General features: G+C 42.1%; 1 protein-coding gene across 5 annotated transcripts in view; it reads right to left on the bottom strand.

The window, feature by feature from the left end:
- The window catches only part of dachd (dachshund d), a 138,602-nt gene extending 123,553 nt beyond the window's left edge, over positions 1-15,049 (bottom strand). For 2 of the 5 annotated variants that reach the window (XM_072686287.1, XM_072686288.1), the window contains exon 1: positions 14,133-15,049. In XM_072686287.1, the coding sequence (XP_072542388.1) occupies positions 14,133-14,659 (527 nt within the window). In that variant the 5' untranslated portion in view covers positions 14,660-15,049. The remainder of the gene's footprint in view (positions 1-14,132) is intronic. The other 3 variants (XM_072686285.1, XM_072686284.1, XM_072686286.1) reach the window with 3 other exon arrangements.
- Positions 15,050-17,957: the final 2,908 nt, after the last annotated feature.

Raw genomic sequence — 17,957 nt, 5'->3', positions numbered from 1 at the left:
ATTCCAATATTTCTACCATTCAAATGTCTCTACTTAACACACTCGCTTTCACATAGTCTAAATGCAGAGTCTGGGAAAAACGGGACACTTCAGACAAGATGAGAATGATTTGCCAGTATTTGTAATGCTTTTTTTTATCCCTTGTCAAGGCAGTGCCTCAAATAACTCCACAGATAGCACGGCTATCAGGGTAGAACACAAAGGCTGATAGAATTCACAAAGCCTAGCGTTCAGGACCACCCCCCCCCCTTTTTTCCCCCTCTATGACAGTACTCTCCCTTAAATACATCTTATTTCTTTTAAAGGCAACCTTGGGAGAGCCGCAGCGCACTAAAGCGCCAACACTTAACACCTTGTAGTCAGAGGAAACAGTTTTGATCTGCTCGTGTCATTTAATCATCCGTATTCTACGGAGCTGCGCTGAAACAATTTTGCAGGATATTAACTTCCAGCTAAACCCTGCTTGTGTCATTTGTGGTTCCACTCAACCAGTGGTCCCGCGGGGGCCTGGGCCCTCTTTACAGCTGTAATGAGCTTCACTAAGCAGAATAAAACAGTTAATAGAAAGGTAAGATGAATAAAAAAAAATGAATGAATCATGAAATATTCGCTATACACCAGTAATTTTTTTTAAAAGTTTGAAAACTACCCTGCTAAAGTACACAAAGCTGTCCATGCCACCAATGGCTTCCCCTGGTAACCTAGCCAATGTTGGGTTAGGTCAATACATGACCTAAGGTTTAATCCATGTGTTATGGCTGAAAATGAAAAGCTTGATGTCGACACATCCATAATTAAGAGACTTCCGCTACTGCACTGTAAAACTAAGGTACAAAATTGCAAGGGCTCAAACACCAAAGCTCTTAATTAGAAGGTGAACACTTTACTGCGTACTGGGAGTTCAATGGCATGTGTATTCGTTCTGTGATGGTGACATGACTGCGTGGTAGCCTATGGGTGAAGAGTGATGAGCGTAATGTAGGTCATTGTAGGTCATTAGCAAGTTAGCAAACTGCCACACTAAGCTTGATCCCAAATCCTGATTTAAAGGACTTCAAATTAGGGCTGAGCGATACAGTGAACTTACTATATCATGATATTTAAAGAGATATTTCACGATACATGATATTCATTTCGATACATCGTGACTGTCACAGACTAAACATATCAGTAGCGACAGATTCTTAAAAACTACTATTCAGATCCTCTCCTGTACTGAGTACAGTTATTTTTATTCAACATCTGCTGATCTTAATCTAATTAAACTTGTCTAATTACACTGTTTGTAATGAAACCTGTGGTTGATCAGTGATCTTTAGGCACTGACGATATCCTCGATATGCTTAGAAAAGCATGCTGTGTATCACAATAACAAAACTCATCACGATATGATATAATATCGTCATATTGCCCAGCTCTACTTTATATCAAACATGAATTTGCATTTCAAAGATGAAGTTCACTAATATTTATCATTACTATTGTGTGACATTACATAAAACATATAAAATAAACATATTATTTTATATTTGATAATATTGTAAGTACATTAACAACACTTGTGTACAGAGATGCATACAATGTCAGCTCTTTTCAAATCAACAAAGTGATTTTTTTGGGGTGGAGTGGTGTTTCTTTGGGAGGATGGTCTTGTGAACTCCTATGAATGTACAAGGAATTTTACATTTATTTCTTTATATATTTGTTTTTGGCGCTTTTATCATATAAATGATGCATATGGTTTTAATGGCCATTTGTTTTATCACATGAAACCTGTTATGTTTACATGTCAATGTTTATCTGTCTACCTCAGGAGGAACAATACTAGGTGAAACTGAATTGAATTCAACTGTATTTATATGGAGCTTGTTACAACAAAAATGTCACTAAGCAGCTTTACAGAGATCTGAGCCCGAGCCTCTTTTGAGTAAGCCAAAGATGACAGTGGCAAGGAAAACTCCCTCAGACAAGGTGAAAGAAACTTTGAGAGAAAACGAGAATCAAAAGAGGAACGTATCGTCCTCTTCAAAATAACTGAAAAACCTGAAAAAAAATGGGGGGGGGGGCTCTTTTCCCATTGTACCAAACTGCGATGTGCAAACACTAGTACGTAGCCTAGTACAGTCTATTTCAGTACTAAGTAACATTTAACCCAATATTTACATTTAACACTATTTTTTGAGTCTACAAGAAATGTTGCATGAGCCAATACGAGGAATTTCTACAGCTCAGCTCAGAGAAGTTTCGAGTTTTCTTCAGTATATTCCTATAGAGGCTCCTATTAAATATAATGTAGATTATCTTTACCACAATTGTTGAACTTCAGACCTAGGGGACTTGTTGGTTTTACGACTTCCTTTAAGTGCAGCTTCATATCTGTGTCTCACTAAAAACGAATTTAATTTATTGTCAAATGGTAAGCTGACAAAATGTCTAATGTATTTATATTTTTATTATATATTCAGAGAACACAACAATTGGCTCACTTCTTCAAGTTAAAACATCTTTTTTACAGTGTATTAAACATTTACAGAGACATAGAAGGCAGTATAATGAGGTGCAATGGCCTAAGTGTCCCATAATTGAGAGTTTGAGCCCTGGCAAAGCTGTAACAGTATTTTTTTACAGTGTAGAAGCAGAACGTAATTAATTGGGAAGAAAGTCTGGTGCCTTAATTAATGGCTATAATATGCTTATAGCACCTCCAAGAGAAGTGTAGAGCAACTTTAGTGGTTGGCCTGTAAGAACACACTTTGTCAAATACGGTAGAAAAAGGCTTTAGAGAGGAGATTGAATGTGAGGGTTTAAAGAGGCATGCTATCCATGGGGATCTCCGACAATTAGGCTAATACTAAATTATCCGAGGCAAAACACACAGAGCATACAGTAAAATCATTCCGTGCTCTTTCAGGCCTAAAAAGCTGCATCTCTTGGCAAAAGCCTCCTTACTCCTTGGTAAGGGTCTGCGGAACACAAAGGAAGGCGATGCCATCCCATGAAAACCATTTTTGTTCCGTTCCATAAAACTAGGTCATCCTCTCATAATTGTCAATCATGCAATAAATCTCTCTGTGCCACAAATGAATACTGCATTGGGAATGAAACAAAGCTTATTGGCATGCAATGTCAGCTTGACTTAATTCATTCTCCTTTTCAGAAAAGCTTATTCACATGTGAAGTTTATGGATGTCACACTGCCGGCTCCGCAGCGAGAGAGGGATAATACATATAGACAGATGTATTATGCTGGGAAAGTTTTAGCAGCATAACGCTGGGAGGCTGCAGCCCGGAGTACACAGCCCGCATTGGATTTTAAATACCAGATTAGATGCATAAGTGGAATAAATGGCCTGATTTGAGGGCAGCTAGTGTTGGTTACTGCTGCGCACCTAATGTACTGGGTTTACCCTGTTCTTCATCAGAATCTTATGTGTGTTAGCTTGATATATGGTGTTACTGCAACACTCTCAATCATTCATGCTACCTACTATCTGCTTTATGTTTCCTGAGTCGCTGTAGATAAGAGCATCTGATAAACAAATGGAGGGAGGGAGGACGGGTGCTGAATAAACTGGTGTAAACAGTAATTCCATTCTAATGCTGAGTGTTGAGTTGCCACTATCCGTTACATTACTGTTTAAGCAATACGCTGCTTACTTGAGTAGAATTTTGGGCCCAACTATGTGATAATACTATGTAGCATTTAAAATATCATCGTTGTCATGCAAAAAAAAAAATGTATTTTCATTTTTGACATTTTCCCACTTAATAATAATTTGAATCTGGCAGTTGTTCTTTATTCCGTGCCAGAATTTCAAAGTAAAGAAAAATTTTTTGGAGATACAGGGTTGGCTTTGTGCGATAAATAACATGCATTATCAGGGTCTGGAAGTACAAAAAAATTACACTTAAAGATGTAGGTGTACTTAGAATGTCTTTTTCCATATGTAGCAATTTGGAGACAGCTTTGCTACATATGGAAAAAGAGCTTTGCTTTAAAATGTGATTACAAAATCTCTGATTAAAGAATACCTGTGTCCATGCTCATTCCAAATGCTGCTCTGATGGTTTTACAGCAATCTTTTATTGCAATTATGCTACATTTTGTTCTACAGGATGATCTGGAAACACTGTATAGTGCAGTGTTTTCTTGATTAAATAATAAAACCATCAAATATACTTTAACAGATTATCCTTTTCCAAAAGCTATATTCTTCTTTTTCTTCTTTAATTTATTTAAAGTCTCATTTGCATATCTACACTGCCCATGCAAAACAAGTTCGCAAAAATATCAGTAATCAAAAGGCCAAGATTCACTGTTATTTCTTCACTGGAAACAGTGGTTTCTCTGTCAAATTCATGTCAGTTCACGTGGTAACAAGCAGTGGAACTTGGAATCAAATGAGTATTTATTTGCATTAATTAACCCAGTTCAACTGCTTGTTACATCTTTTTTTATTTTTAGTTTTTTAAACAAACTACTTTTTTTACTGAGTACTTGAGTACTGAGTACCTGCAGTGTCTCATCGCAAGGCCAATATCTAAAAGAAGTCTTTACTTTCATGAACTTGTCCTAAACATATGTCATTACACAGCAGGGTTTACAGCAGACACAACCGGGTTGGCTTTGGGAGTTACCTGAGGAGTTACCCGTTCTACCAAGCTTCCACTAAATGCCTTGCAGACACCTGATACATATCTAGCAGACTACATATATCTGGACCTGTCTTGAGTCCAAATCCTGTAGTGTGAAATGTGCCGTGACCCGGTTGTGACTGGCAGTGAGGGTGGTGACGAGCTACAGCCAATAGGAGTGCAAGGAGTTGTACAACCAACAAGCACGGCTACATGTGCATGTAATGGGGTTTCCATGTCGAAATGTAGACTCATTGGGGATGGGGAGGTTGGGGGGGTACTCCTGAGGAAACATTTGGAATCGGTGGCCCCCCATCACTGTCGCTAATCAGTTTTGTAGGGTGCAAATCACAAAGATTCAAAGAAGTTGTACATTGTGTAGTGTGGACAGTATAGCAACAGTTGCAAGCAAGCTGACCACTCTGAAAGTCACGTGTGTACATGGCATTAGCCTGCTAGCTATCTGCCCAGCTATTCAGCTTGGACCTACCTAAACTAAACTTTATTGTTCACCTATACTTCACATACACACTTGTGTAACTTGTGACCAATAATGTTTAATCTGACCGCCAATCATGAAACTAGATTTTTTAAACTATATAAATATAAACTAGATTTTTATCTATCACAGCCCTAATTGAATGGAAATGACAAATAATTAAATAAATGTAAATGAATGAATGAATTAATTAAACAAACTGACTCAGCCCAACTCCCAAGTCTCCCAGTGAAAGTGCTTGTTGATGACAGACAACATCAACAAAAAAAACGAAAACAACCACTTTCAAGTAAAACCACAAGCCATGAAACGCGAGACAGCGGGCTGGTAGACATGTGTAATGGTTCGCAGTATCTTCCTCGCACACAAAGGCTCGAAAACCGGATCCATGCGCGGCGCGGCACACTGCGGCCTCGCCTTCCACCTCCCCCAGCCAGGTGTCGTCAGTTTACACATATCTGATTGGACAGAAAGGGAGCGCGGCGGTACACTTCCAGCAGACGACTTCGGTGTCATGTCTCTCCGGAGCAAACTGTCAGTCTTTAAGAGGAGAGTAATAATAGCTGGGCGCCACAGCTCGCCATGGCAGGGGCGATATTTTAAAAGAAGCCTCAGCAAGACAGTGACATTTGAGTCTGGAGGAGAGAAACTCAAGCACAGCATCACAGAAAGAGCTGGAGTTATCATAATGGCTTTCTCACCGGGCTTAGGGACCGGCAACGTGAGAGCAATGCTTTGGATGAGGAATAAAGAAAAAAAAAAAGAAAGAAAGAAAGAAAGAAAAAAAAAACACTTTTGTTTGATGATACGGAAATACAGCATAGTCCCATTCAGGCTAGCCTGCGGAAAAGCCTTTGGAAAAGCAGGCGAAGAAAAAAGAAAGTGAAAAAAAAGGAAAAAATGGGATGCGCAGTTCACTACAATTGCCAGTCGGAGCCTTTCAGTTTGGTCATTGAATATGCCTTTGTGTACAGCTTTGCACAAACAGATCAAATTTCTTATTGGAATGTTTACCTTTCCCAATCAGTTAAGCCGTACGTGACACTGATTCATGTTGGCCTTCTAGAGGCAGCGCTCTGAAACAACACGGCAGGCTGCAGCACACAAGGTTGTGGAACCGGCTGACTGTAGAGCTGGCTCAAAAAGGAACCCCAAGGCTGCGGAAACATAAATGCATATTTGTTGGGTGTGGGGGTGAGGGGGGGAAAGGTACGTCGTCTGAACCGTTAAATGAATAGGCAAAATCAATAAATGTAGTCCTAATTAATCCTCAAGCAATGAAGGTTGACAGTCTGAAAGTACGGCTGTCAAACTGGTTGATATGAAACCCTGCCAAGCTTATTTCACTGGTTTCAACAGTGGGAGAGGATGTGGGGGGGGGGCACAAAAAAACACATTAGTGGGACTGGAGCTATAGCCAAGTGCTTAGCATTTTTATCTAATAAGCACGCATTTGTGTTTCACCTTGAAAACGTCTTAATCAAGAAGCGAAACGCATAGCTAACAGCTCCGGCTCGCAACATATGGGATCCTTGGTGGCAATAAAAAACAATATTTGGGTTTTATTATTATTATTACTCTAATTCAATTTAGCCAAATTGACTTAACGCGCTGCTCGGCGGCCTGTGAGGATTCCCGGCTTTGCACGAGGGGGCCCGCAGTCTTAGATTTGTCAGAGGCCTTTCTGAGAGCAGATGCTTTGAACAGTGATAGAATTCCATTCTAGTCTCAAGTGTCATTAGCTGCGGGCCATTCGCTTTGCCAGGTAAAGATTAGATAACAATCAGAACTTTATGAGATGCTTCTGGAGGTGTTAGAGCAGTCTTTTGTAAAGGGGCCAAGCACTGCTGAGAGGAATGCTATTTAAAAAAAAAAAAGGCTGGAAAAAGTGTAATTTCCTCTTCTACTTTCTTTATTATTGTATTATTTACAGTTTATTGGACTGCAAATCTAAGTAGGAAATATTTGGTTTCTCTGACACCTTTGTATTTGTGTGAGAGTGAAAAGGACTACATTAAAAAGGCACAATGAAGATATGCGGTACTGTGCAAAAAGTTTAGACACCTGTGAAAATTCAAAAAAATCAAAAGAATCTCTAATATTCACTAATATCACTAATATTCCCATAAATAAAAATAAAAATTGCACAACTGTGTTCATTAAACACTCCCAAAGCTCTCCTTGTGGGAGTCTAGTATTGCTTGTAGTCATCATCCAATGCCTGGGTTGGTACTTCAGTGCTTAATGATGTTAAATCAGGTGAGCTGGTGATGAAATCGGACAAACCCATCCAGGAGAAATCTGGAATCAAGCCTTAATCTTCACACTAGCTCACTACTTCCTTCAAAATGAGAAAGGCTTGGTACTTTTGAACCATATTTATGATCGTTACCTGCATCTGGACCTTTTTACAAGCAAAACCACTATTATTGCTGAGATAAAAATGCAAAGAATGTGCTTAGGTGCCTGAATCCTCTGCACAGTACCGTTTATTTGAACAGGTCTAGTTAGGTCTATCCCCCCCAAAAAAAAGGAAAAAAAAGGAAATAAATAAATAAATAAGGAGCACGTACTGTCAGCACACCACACCATAATCGAACCAGCACCATGACAACAGTTTTTCAAAAGGTGCTTTAGAGGCACATATTTCAGGCTTCGAGGAGGGCTTGTAAGTGAATTCACTGAGCACTTATTTCTTTTGTCCTCACAAAAGTGGCCCAAGCACTCCACAGCCTGTTGTTTTTCTTTAATGGAGTCATGGCACTCTCATTACCCTGTAAAGTGGATCTTGTTCTGACCTAAATGAAAACAGCCCGCAGACCTAAATGGTCACCTGTCCTCCACCCTGGCACTGCCAAACCTGCTGACAGCGTTTACTTGAGCCTGGCTGCAGCCGCCGCCGCCGCCGTTTCCTTAACGGCTCGGATGTATTTGAGCCTACTGTATGGTATCGACGGTGCAAAGGTCAAACGCATCTAGCCGGACATTCCACTCGGCCTGGAAAAGGATCTTTGCAATGGACAACAGTAATTATTATTGAAATGATACAGTATTCCTATCAACGCGCTCCTTTGTGGCGGATCAGGAGAGGCGGAGCGGTCTGCGAAGCCCAAATACCACCGATAATGTTAAAACAACAGCAAAGGATGTTTACACAGTACACCATTTATCTCCGATAGCCCACGTGAAAATGAAGAGGGAGGGAGAAAAAAAGCGAAGAAACAAGTGGAGAAAATTTCTGGAATCTCATTTGAGATTGCTTCCCTGAAGTATTTTTTTTTTTCTCTCTCTTTCTTTCTCTCTCCTGTCAGCCGCGATGTGAAAATGAGCTAGGGAAAATTAACTCCTGATACAGCTACGCCGAATTAGACAGTGAGAGAAAAAAAGAAAAAGAAAAAGAAAAAAAAAAAACACTTTTTAAGGATTCCAGCCTTGTCATTTTCAATTTTCTGCTCTTTGGACATGCGTGTATTCAGATTCCCGAACATCTACTCGGCATATCAATCCTAATTAGACAATCTGGGTCCGCGAAGGATGGGAGTCGGAGTTATTTGCATAATTTAATCATAAATACTCAGTGATACATATTTCCAAATGCATTTGTACAATTATCTTTTCATCCTTGGGGCAAAAGTATTAATATGATTAGGCAATAATTCTTTAAAGAAGAAGAAGGGGGGAAAATAGGAAAAAGCAGCAAGTGCACTCTTCTTTTTAAACTCCATGCTTTGGGCTATATGAAAAATTAATTAATTTCGGAGGAAAATCAATTTCTCTACGTGACCATATTAGACAGAGTAGGGCTACAGTCTGGAATCTTCGTCCAATCAAGAAATCTCATCTGCTCCCTCTAACTTCTGTCAGTAGTGTTTAACGTCCCTGTACAAGCACCAGTGCTCTGTGCCCCGGCTCCCTAAATACGCTGTAATGTGGAAGAGCTGCTGCCTAAAGACATGCCAGACCCTACAGCGTCTCGCGCACGGACGCAGGCGGGCCGGAAAGCTGCTGCTGCTGCTTCTGCTGCTGCTTCTTTCTCCACAGCCAATCTGTCACAGGTGCTGCTGCAGTCTCCTGTCTCCTGTCTGACTCTTCTTACTGCTTCATATCCAAAGAAAATGAACGTTCTGTGTCTTTGGAGTTCAACTGACTGTTACTCCTGCACTTCTGCCCTGTCAGCAGCGGTTAATGACAGGCTCTATAATGCGGTTGTGTACACATGGTGTCATGCTAATACCAGGGACATAGCTCTGTTACCGAGCTCTGCACACCCAGCACAGGCATGCCAATGCAATCTGCCTGGCCAGCTTTACTTTACAACGCAGCAAATGATGAGGGTTCCGCAGCCGCCTGCCTACACGTAAGAGGCTGTAAAACGTCCTGAGCTGGAGATCGGAGAACGCATGTGGAAAAATACACTTCTTCAGATACGGTGATGTGTTAAAGAAATGAAGCAGACAACAGCAAATGAACACCGTGATCACACATCTAGCATCAAATGATGCAGTAATAAGTCCCATCTCTATCGATGCCAGCATTGCAACAATCTGTGCTTTCTAGCGGCTCCTTCCTCTTTCTTCTCACACCGATGACATGCGACAAATGCACAGTCAATTTGAACACAGGTGGCTAATCCTATCCAACAGAGCTCGACTGGCTCATAGCAACAGGAAGAGGTTGGGGGGGGGGGGGAAAACACCCCAATTGTTTATCCATTTCATTTCTGACCCATCATCACAACCCGGAGCCAGAGCTAGAAACGCAGGTTTTGATTTGTAAGAAAGTGCTTGAATGAATTTGTGATTTTAACAAGCCTTTTAACATGCATCCCCCCCCCACCTCAAACTCTTTCATCCTAATCAGACATCTGTCTCTCTGTTTTTTGAAGTTATTATCACCCTGGCTCCCTCTTGGATGTGGTTGCTGGGTGACGGGTATCTTAGCACCCACTCTGACTGGGAATGATTTGAATCTGATCCAAAGATTTCCCATGAGTACCTGTAAACACATCCATGCCTTGCCGAAAACAAATATATCAGGAGAGCACTGCAAAAAGGGGAGGGGGGCTGGCTGTTTGGGGGGTGGGGGGGCGATAAAATCTGCCACTGCGTGTGAAGACGTACCCCCGAGTGCTAAACAAAATAATCACGCTTTTCTGTAAATACGGCGGTTTGTACCGTAACAAGCACACACACACACACACTCCCTTTTTTTTTTTTTTTTTAAATAAGTGCTGCTCTTGTGTGTTATGGGAAAAAAATGATTTTTGAAAAATAAATGAGGGCTGCAGATCAAAGAGCAAATTAAAATATAATGGCTGAAATTCTTAAGCACTGGAATAATGAAGCTATTAAAAAAAAAAAAAAAAAAAAAAGATAAATATATATTTCTATAAACTCAGTGAAATTCTCCGCAAACACCAAAGCTGGCGCTGGAGAAAAATCCAGCTGACGTCGCAGTGGTCCCCTGTAGTCTGGGGGCGCCTGTTTAACCTTCAGAGGCAGACAATGATTGTCAATTAACTGCTGCATTGCTGCTAGCGTACGGCGATCAACCTCCTCCCCAACCACCCCCCCACACCCTTCTTTCGCCGAGACAGCTGCCCCTGCCCGAGCCACGCCGTCCCCGTGCTTCAATAACCCTTTTTCCTCAGAGTTCAGGTGTCACCAAGCAGGCAGACCAGCGCCGTCCCACATGGACACACATACAGGGCAAAAAAAAAAAAAGGAAAGAAAAGGAAAGAAAGGAAAAACAAGTAGCTGAAGTATTGCTTCTCATGAGGCGGTGTCATAACTCCCGCCAAAACGAGAGATTACAGCCTCTGTATCTGCTCGGCGGCAGAAGGTGCACATTAATCTGGGCCAAGGGTCCGTGTGAAAGTGGAGGAGAGCCCGAGGAGCACGTCCTCCTGCAGAGGGAGAGCGCAGCTCATCTGCCGCTGCCTTACTGGAGGCACTTTTAACACGGGCAGAAGAAGACGAGAGGCCACCGCTTCATCTTCCACCTTTTAGCCAAAGTGAGCTTTCAGTATAATGGTGTGTGAATTCACTTGAGCATGCGGCATCAGAAGGAGTTCAGGAAGGCAGGTGGACTCACAGCCACCAGAGAAGAACATCTCAACCATGCAAAGATCCACAAGAATTCAAATGGTCTTACATTTAACCCCTGAAGAGCAGCTCAGCTCACCCAGAATGTAGTGTCTGAGCTATGAGAGCAAGTTAACTCCTCAGACTGACACTGCTGAACAGAATCTAATGTTCTAGAAGAGCAGACACACCTTCACACGGTAGCACAGCAGACTAATAAGAGATTCAGCACACAGAATAACCGCATAACATCTATAACGGGCCACTTCACCAACAGGCGTCATCAAAACTCGAGCCTCAGCCCAGCCAGCCACACAGAATTATCACATCCGTCCCAGAATTAAGACCTAACGGGCCAACCTCCCCGCGCAGATCCGGCCCACAACGCACCGCGGAGAAGAGCCGTTCCTCCTCCTCCATCTGTTTGTGTTCCATCTACACAAGATATCTTTGTCCATACAAATGATGTAATTCTCCAAATGGGAAGCAGACATGGCGGATATGATTGATTTCAGCATAACACCGGCAGTACCAGGTGCTTTCAGAGACAATTACAGGCCTCTCCACGCAGCAGTAATAGGCGAGCACTTTAGCATCATTAAAGCAATGTGTAGCACTGCATTATCCTTTAACCCCATCACTGGCCACTCTCAGTGCCAACCTCAGAGTTCAAATCACACACTATATCACCATAAGACCATCTCCATAAGACCCCAAAGACCCCTGACGGCACTGAGGCTCAGGACGAGCTGCAGCCCTCTCAAACAGGAGGAGAGAGGATATGCTGGTGGTCAAACATCTCAAAAAAGCAACACAACACAATGCTCATACACCACACCACAATACGGCTCTGCGTGGAGGAGCAGCAGCTGCTGGACAAGTAGTTCAGTGTGACAGTAAATTCATGCTGAAACTGAACTTATTATTTAGAGGTGTAAAATCATTATTTTAGACTGAAACTGCTGCATTATTGTAGAGATTGAGCACAAAAAACATGTATTATGATTGATATATATATATATATATATACACACACACATACACACTCCTATACATAAGCTTATGTAAAATTGTAAAAGTTCACATTCAAACAAATCCTTAATTTAACACACTGCACCAAAATAAAGAAAAACATTAAATATGGCACAATAAATACATTGTCATTGTCTAGTTCTTTTTCCAATACCATAAATTAATTAACAAAATAGGTATAGGTACCAGAATTGCATTTACTTTATTCATTTATTTATTATGTTCTGTATAGGGTTTGCTGGTTCATTTATTTACATAAAAAAAACAAAAGTGTCCTTTGACCAAGGGTGCCAAAACCTTTGCACAAGTCTGTTTGTGTGTGTATGCTATAATATACATACGTAAATAAAGCCTGAACATAAATCAGGAAGTGTAAACTGTAAAATTCCCAGTATTCCCAGTATGTATTCTCAGCAAATCAAGTTTCCTTCCACACCACATAATTTCACATCCATAATATTACATTATTAAACCAAGCATTTGAGGAATGCTGCATGTGTATGTGAGTGTGCGTGTGTGTGTGTAGGTGTGTGTGTGTCTGCATGGAACCTTAAGACACAAATAAACGAATTAACCATTAAACGACTTCAGAATCCGTGCCTAACTTTCCAGTGAACAACATGTAGAGGTAAGCAGCATGTTCTGTACTACAATCAGTCCCATCCCATTAAGGCCCGTCACATTCGGTAATAATTAACTCAATGTAAAACACTAAACAGCAGCTCATAGGAGCTCATAGCTCCTAGTGAACCGATGTTCCATGAAGGATCATGGCATTGGAGTGATCTTTAAGACGGTTAAATCTTTCCCTGCAACTATTTGACCTCTTTATTTTTATTTATTTATTTATTTATTTGTGTGTGTGTGTGTGGGGGGGGGGGTGTAATTATGACAATTCCTGACCTCTGCTTCTCATCGACTGTGCTGTTGCATTACGGCTGGAGCGTTCTTACACCACTTTATCTGATCAATAGGGTAAACGTTATTTAAGGAGAAAGGTTGCCAATGTCATGCTTCCACTTAACAGTAATCTATGTTTCCACTACTTAAAATAAGCTGGTACCTGGAGGCACTGAATCTGTCCTCATTATTGACAGTATGCACACACACACACACACACACTGACCACAAGGAGTTGTTTATTTATTTATATTTTTTTTTATTTATTTTTTGGTAACTTTTACTAGTAATCCTAGTTTCTGGTTTTATTTAGATGAGAGGGGGGGGGCGAAGGGGGTGCTGTAAATATTTGGAGGTAGCTATACAGGACAGGAGAAGTATTTAACAGTGTAACAGCACATCTAACAGTAATTAACCATGACTGCCTCTGCTAATTCGTGTCAGGGCGGAAGGTAATTTTCATTATTTACTACTTCAAAGAGATTTGCAATTAAAAACGTACTAAAATGACTAAAAATAACTACAAATGTTCAGTTTTTTTAAATGAAGGCGGAACTTTCTATAGTTTAGCACTGTGTCGTTTATTTATTTATTTATTTATTTATTTATTTTCCCCTGCTGTTATCAGGTAAAGCCTAGCAGTGCTAATAAAGCCGCCGTTATCGCTGTGTGACTTATTTACTGCGCTCATAACCGTCGTTTATTTAGGCCACTCGTTCACTGTGGAGATCAGCCCAGGAGCTCAGCCCTGCGCTTTTTCGAGGTCCGTCATATTCTCTCTCCACCGCTGCAAAAGTTTAGACACGCTCGGCAGAAACGGCCCGCTACGTCATCAGCCCGGTTCGCTGAGTCCCCGGGAGTCGCTCGGTCCCGACAACGGGCTGCTCGCTAAACTGTTCCCCTCAGCTTCCAGAAACCTGCCCTGACCTCCGTTCGAGTAAACTTTGCCTCTCCCGAGAGTGGGCCGCGCACTGCCCGCTTACCTGGCGTTGGTGCAGTCGTTGTAGAGCGTCTCGAAGTCCTTCCTGGAGATGAGCTTGCAGCGGTTCACGCCGGGCTGGATGGCGCCGAGCCCGCGCAGGATGCGGACCTGCTCCACGTTGCAGACCACCGGCGTGATCTCCAGGCGCTTGAGCTTGGTGTAGACGGTGTGCAGCCCGCCGACCAGGTGCTTGAGGAACAGGTCGAACGCCTGCGGGAGGCAGATGAGCTCGCAGCCGTCCACCGTGAACGAGGCCACCTTGGCGCCCCGCAGCTCGACCATTTTGCACTCGTTGTTCTGCGGCGTGTTTTCAACGGGCGACGGGGTCGAGTAGACGGGCTTGGCGGGCAGAGGGACCCCCGGGCTGCTGGTGGCGATCAGCTCCGGCCGGAACGGGGGAGCCACGGACGGAGAGGGGGAGGAAGAAGTGGCCGAGGGCGAAGACGTGCTGACCGAAGACGAGACGGCGGAGATGGGAGACGGCTGGACCAGAGGGGAAGGGGGGATCAGAGCAGCCGGGACGGCCATGGTTTTTCACCCAGCGAGTGCAAGTTCAGCGTGGAGAGAGGGGCAAGAGAAAAACCCCAGCGTGAAGAGCGCAAAAAAAAAAACAACAACAGAAAAAACACACACACACACACACACACACACACACACTGCCCAAAACAACAACAGAAAAAAAAGTAACGGCAGTTATCTGAGAGGAGGAGGATGAGGAGGAGAAGAAGAAGAAGAAGAAATCCACGGCGGTGCAAGTCCGCTGAGAAGTGGAAAAGGAGGAGGAAAAAAAAAAGAGAGAGAGAGAGAGAGATAGAGAGAGGCTGGGAAAGGCGAGGTGGGGAGAGAAACCGGGGCTCTGCGCGGTGGGACAATCATCAAAGATTGAGAGAGAGAATGACAGGAAAGAAAACGAGCTGAAAAGTGCAGCTCTCTCTCTCTCTCTCTCTCTCTCTCTCTCTCTCTCTCTCTGGATGAGTTGTTGTTGTCACAAGGTCCAAAGGGGGCGGAGCCTCGGCCACTCGCTCAGCTCCGGAGCTCTGGCGCGCTGAAGCGCACACGGCGCAAATGTGATGCCATGCTACACTCACTTGGGCAGACTATAGCATAACTCTGAGGGAAATCCTGAGAAAACTCTCGGACCTCTCGGAAAGAAATCGTACAGACTCCTCTTCCCAGAGAAGAAGTCAGTCAAGGATTGAGATCACCTCCACCAGGTTAATCCTGACTGCTATATGTTGTATATTACAATATGCTGCAGAAACCAAGTGAAAAGTCAAAATCTGTATGCAAGTAAATTGCCATTTTAATTGTGCAATCAATGGGTTATACTTAATATCTAATAATTAATATCAAACCAAAAAAATATTAGTTCTAAAAGTAAAAATAAATCATAATTAGCAGTAAATAAACTCTATACAGGAGGACAACACTTAAATGTGGCATTTTCTGTACATTTAGAGCACATATATTTATATTTAGGTGAGAACCTGAACATACTGAACCAAAACTAAACCATCTCACATGACTGTGACTCTTTAAAAAAAAAAAAGGGGGGGGGGGGTCATCAAGGGTTCCTTAATAAAGAGACAAACTTTCTATGTACACTCACTCATCATTTTAATGATTCGTTCACCAGCCAGGCAGGCTGGATCCACAGATTCAAGCTACTGGTGCTAAATCCTGACCCTACCATCTGTGTGGCCCAGCTGAATTTTAGCTATTCATCAGAGCAGGCTACCTTTCCCCAATCTTCATGTGTGTGTAGTTCTGCTCAGCATAACTGAACAGAGGGATTATCGGAGTTACTGTAGCCTTTCTGTTTTCAGCTGAAAAAAAAAAAAAAGTCTGGCTATTCTCTGTTGACTTCTCTAGTCAACAAGGCACCATCACTCACTGGATGCTCTTTCTTTATCACAGCATTCTGAGTAATGAGTAATCTCTAGAGGCTGTTGTGCTGAAAGTCTCAGGAGACCAGCAGTTCTCGAAATGCTCAAACCAGCCCGTCTGGTACCTGTCCTGCCACACTAAGATCCACTAACTAAGATCCTATATTTTTTCCCTGCTCTGACGGCTAAATTACCTGAAGCTGCTGGCCCGTATATGCCTGACTGTATGTGCTGCCCTGCTGCCAGATGATTGGCTGACTGGATCATTGAATGAATGAGTAAGTGAGCACAGACTCGAGAAACCTTTTTAAAGCTTAAATAGTTTGTTGCCTGGTTAAAAGGTTCCGTATTGTAGGTGGTTCCCTTTTCTTCTTTTTTTTGTAATATTTTTTTATTTATTTAAACACAGTAAACAAGAGCTCATGTGGTACAAATACACACACTGATACAAACTGTACAAACACCAATCCTTCAATAATAATAATTATAATAGTGAAATAGTAAAGTATACAAACATGTCTTAGTCTTATAATTATGCTGTTAGTTGGAAGTGAGATGATCCATGAACAGAACCTTTAAAAATGGTTCTGAACATCATCCAAAAAAGGGTGTCACCTGTGAACCCTTTTTCAGGACTGTATAGAACCCCTTTTTTCCTCTAAGAGTGCAGCTAGAGAACGAAGAGACACCCAAATACACAGCATTTCCTCACAGTGTGACCTACGTGTAGAGGGGGATTGTGCCTGGTTTTGTTTTTGTTTGTTTGTTTGTTTGTTTTTTAAATGAACAAAATGTTCATTTGTTTAATTTTTTAAAATAACTGGATGTGTCCTGGTTCAAGGCATAGTCTGGGTTCTCTTCAAAACTGAAACACACTAAAATCATCAGTGTAAAAACTGCCCCATTAATCGTTACTCACTACAGAAACCTTCTTGACTTTTAATGGAAGTCAATTTAAAACGATTTTCAGGTTGTTTTGGCTGTATTTCTGTTACAGGTTGTATTTCTACAAATCATGAAAAAGGTACGTTAAAGTAAAGTTAGATAAAGTAAAGGTAGAGCTGTCAGATTCAAGTTTAAAAAGCGGAAAACTGCAAAAACGAAGATATGTGCTGCCCAAATTAGGATTTCTGAACAGATGTGTGTTGTTTTTTGTTTTGTTTTTTTTACACTGGGCATGTAACGGAGTTTAGAGTGCAGGATTCAGGAGCATTAAATCAGAAATGATATTGGATGTGGGAATCAGATCAGTATTGGTCAGTGTCAGCAAATAATTCCTTAGAAACTGAGCATTTACAAGGTTACTCGTATTACAGAGGTGGGCCAATGTAGTGTTAGGATTCTTGCTTAAGGCTCAAGTAGTGCAAAATATAGTCATCCAGACTGGGGATCGAACCTCAGTCTCCCACATGGTGCAGTAGCTCACTGGCAGATAGTCGGGTTATCTGTTTAACAACAGCCTTGTCCGAAACTGTGCCCTATCCACTAACCCCTACAAGCCAAATCCAGATCACTATATAGAGCCTTATTATAGGGAACTCAACAAAGGTAGTGAAGGATTTCGGACACGTTGCTGCGCTGGGTGAGCTCATCGTTGTTTGGCCCTGACCATCTTTAATGCTTAGTGCACATCGTTTGAACAGCATATTGCGTTCGTCCTCAGCGTTTCTAAGTTCAGCCATGTAGCTCCTCTGCTGCGTCCTCTTCACTGGCTTCCTGCAGCTGACCCTGACCCTGGCCTGCAAAGCCAAGAATGGACCAGCCCCTCCGGGCTCGACAGCAACGGTCAAAAGACGATCTGTACCAAGAGCCCTTCCAGCTTCAAGTATGGCTCGGCTTCAAGCATCCAGACTTTCGTTCTGTCCTGGCACGGAAGTGCTGGAACGAGTAAATGTAAATGTATTAGGGTGCATTATGGGAACTGTTACAGTGCAATGAAA

This window comes from Salminus brasiliensis, chromosome 8 (assembly GCF_030463535.1).
Source record: "Salminus brasiliensis chromosome 8, fSalBra1.hap2, whole genome shotgun sequence".
NCBI classification, from domain to species: Eukaryota; Metazoa; Chordata; class Actinopteri; order Characiformes; family Bryconidae; genus Salminus; species Salminus brasiliensis.
The sequence above is the reverse complement of the archived record's forward strand: the minus strand, read 5'-3'. Positions and strand labels throughout refer to the sequence as shown.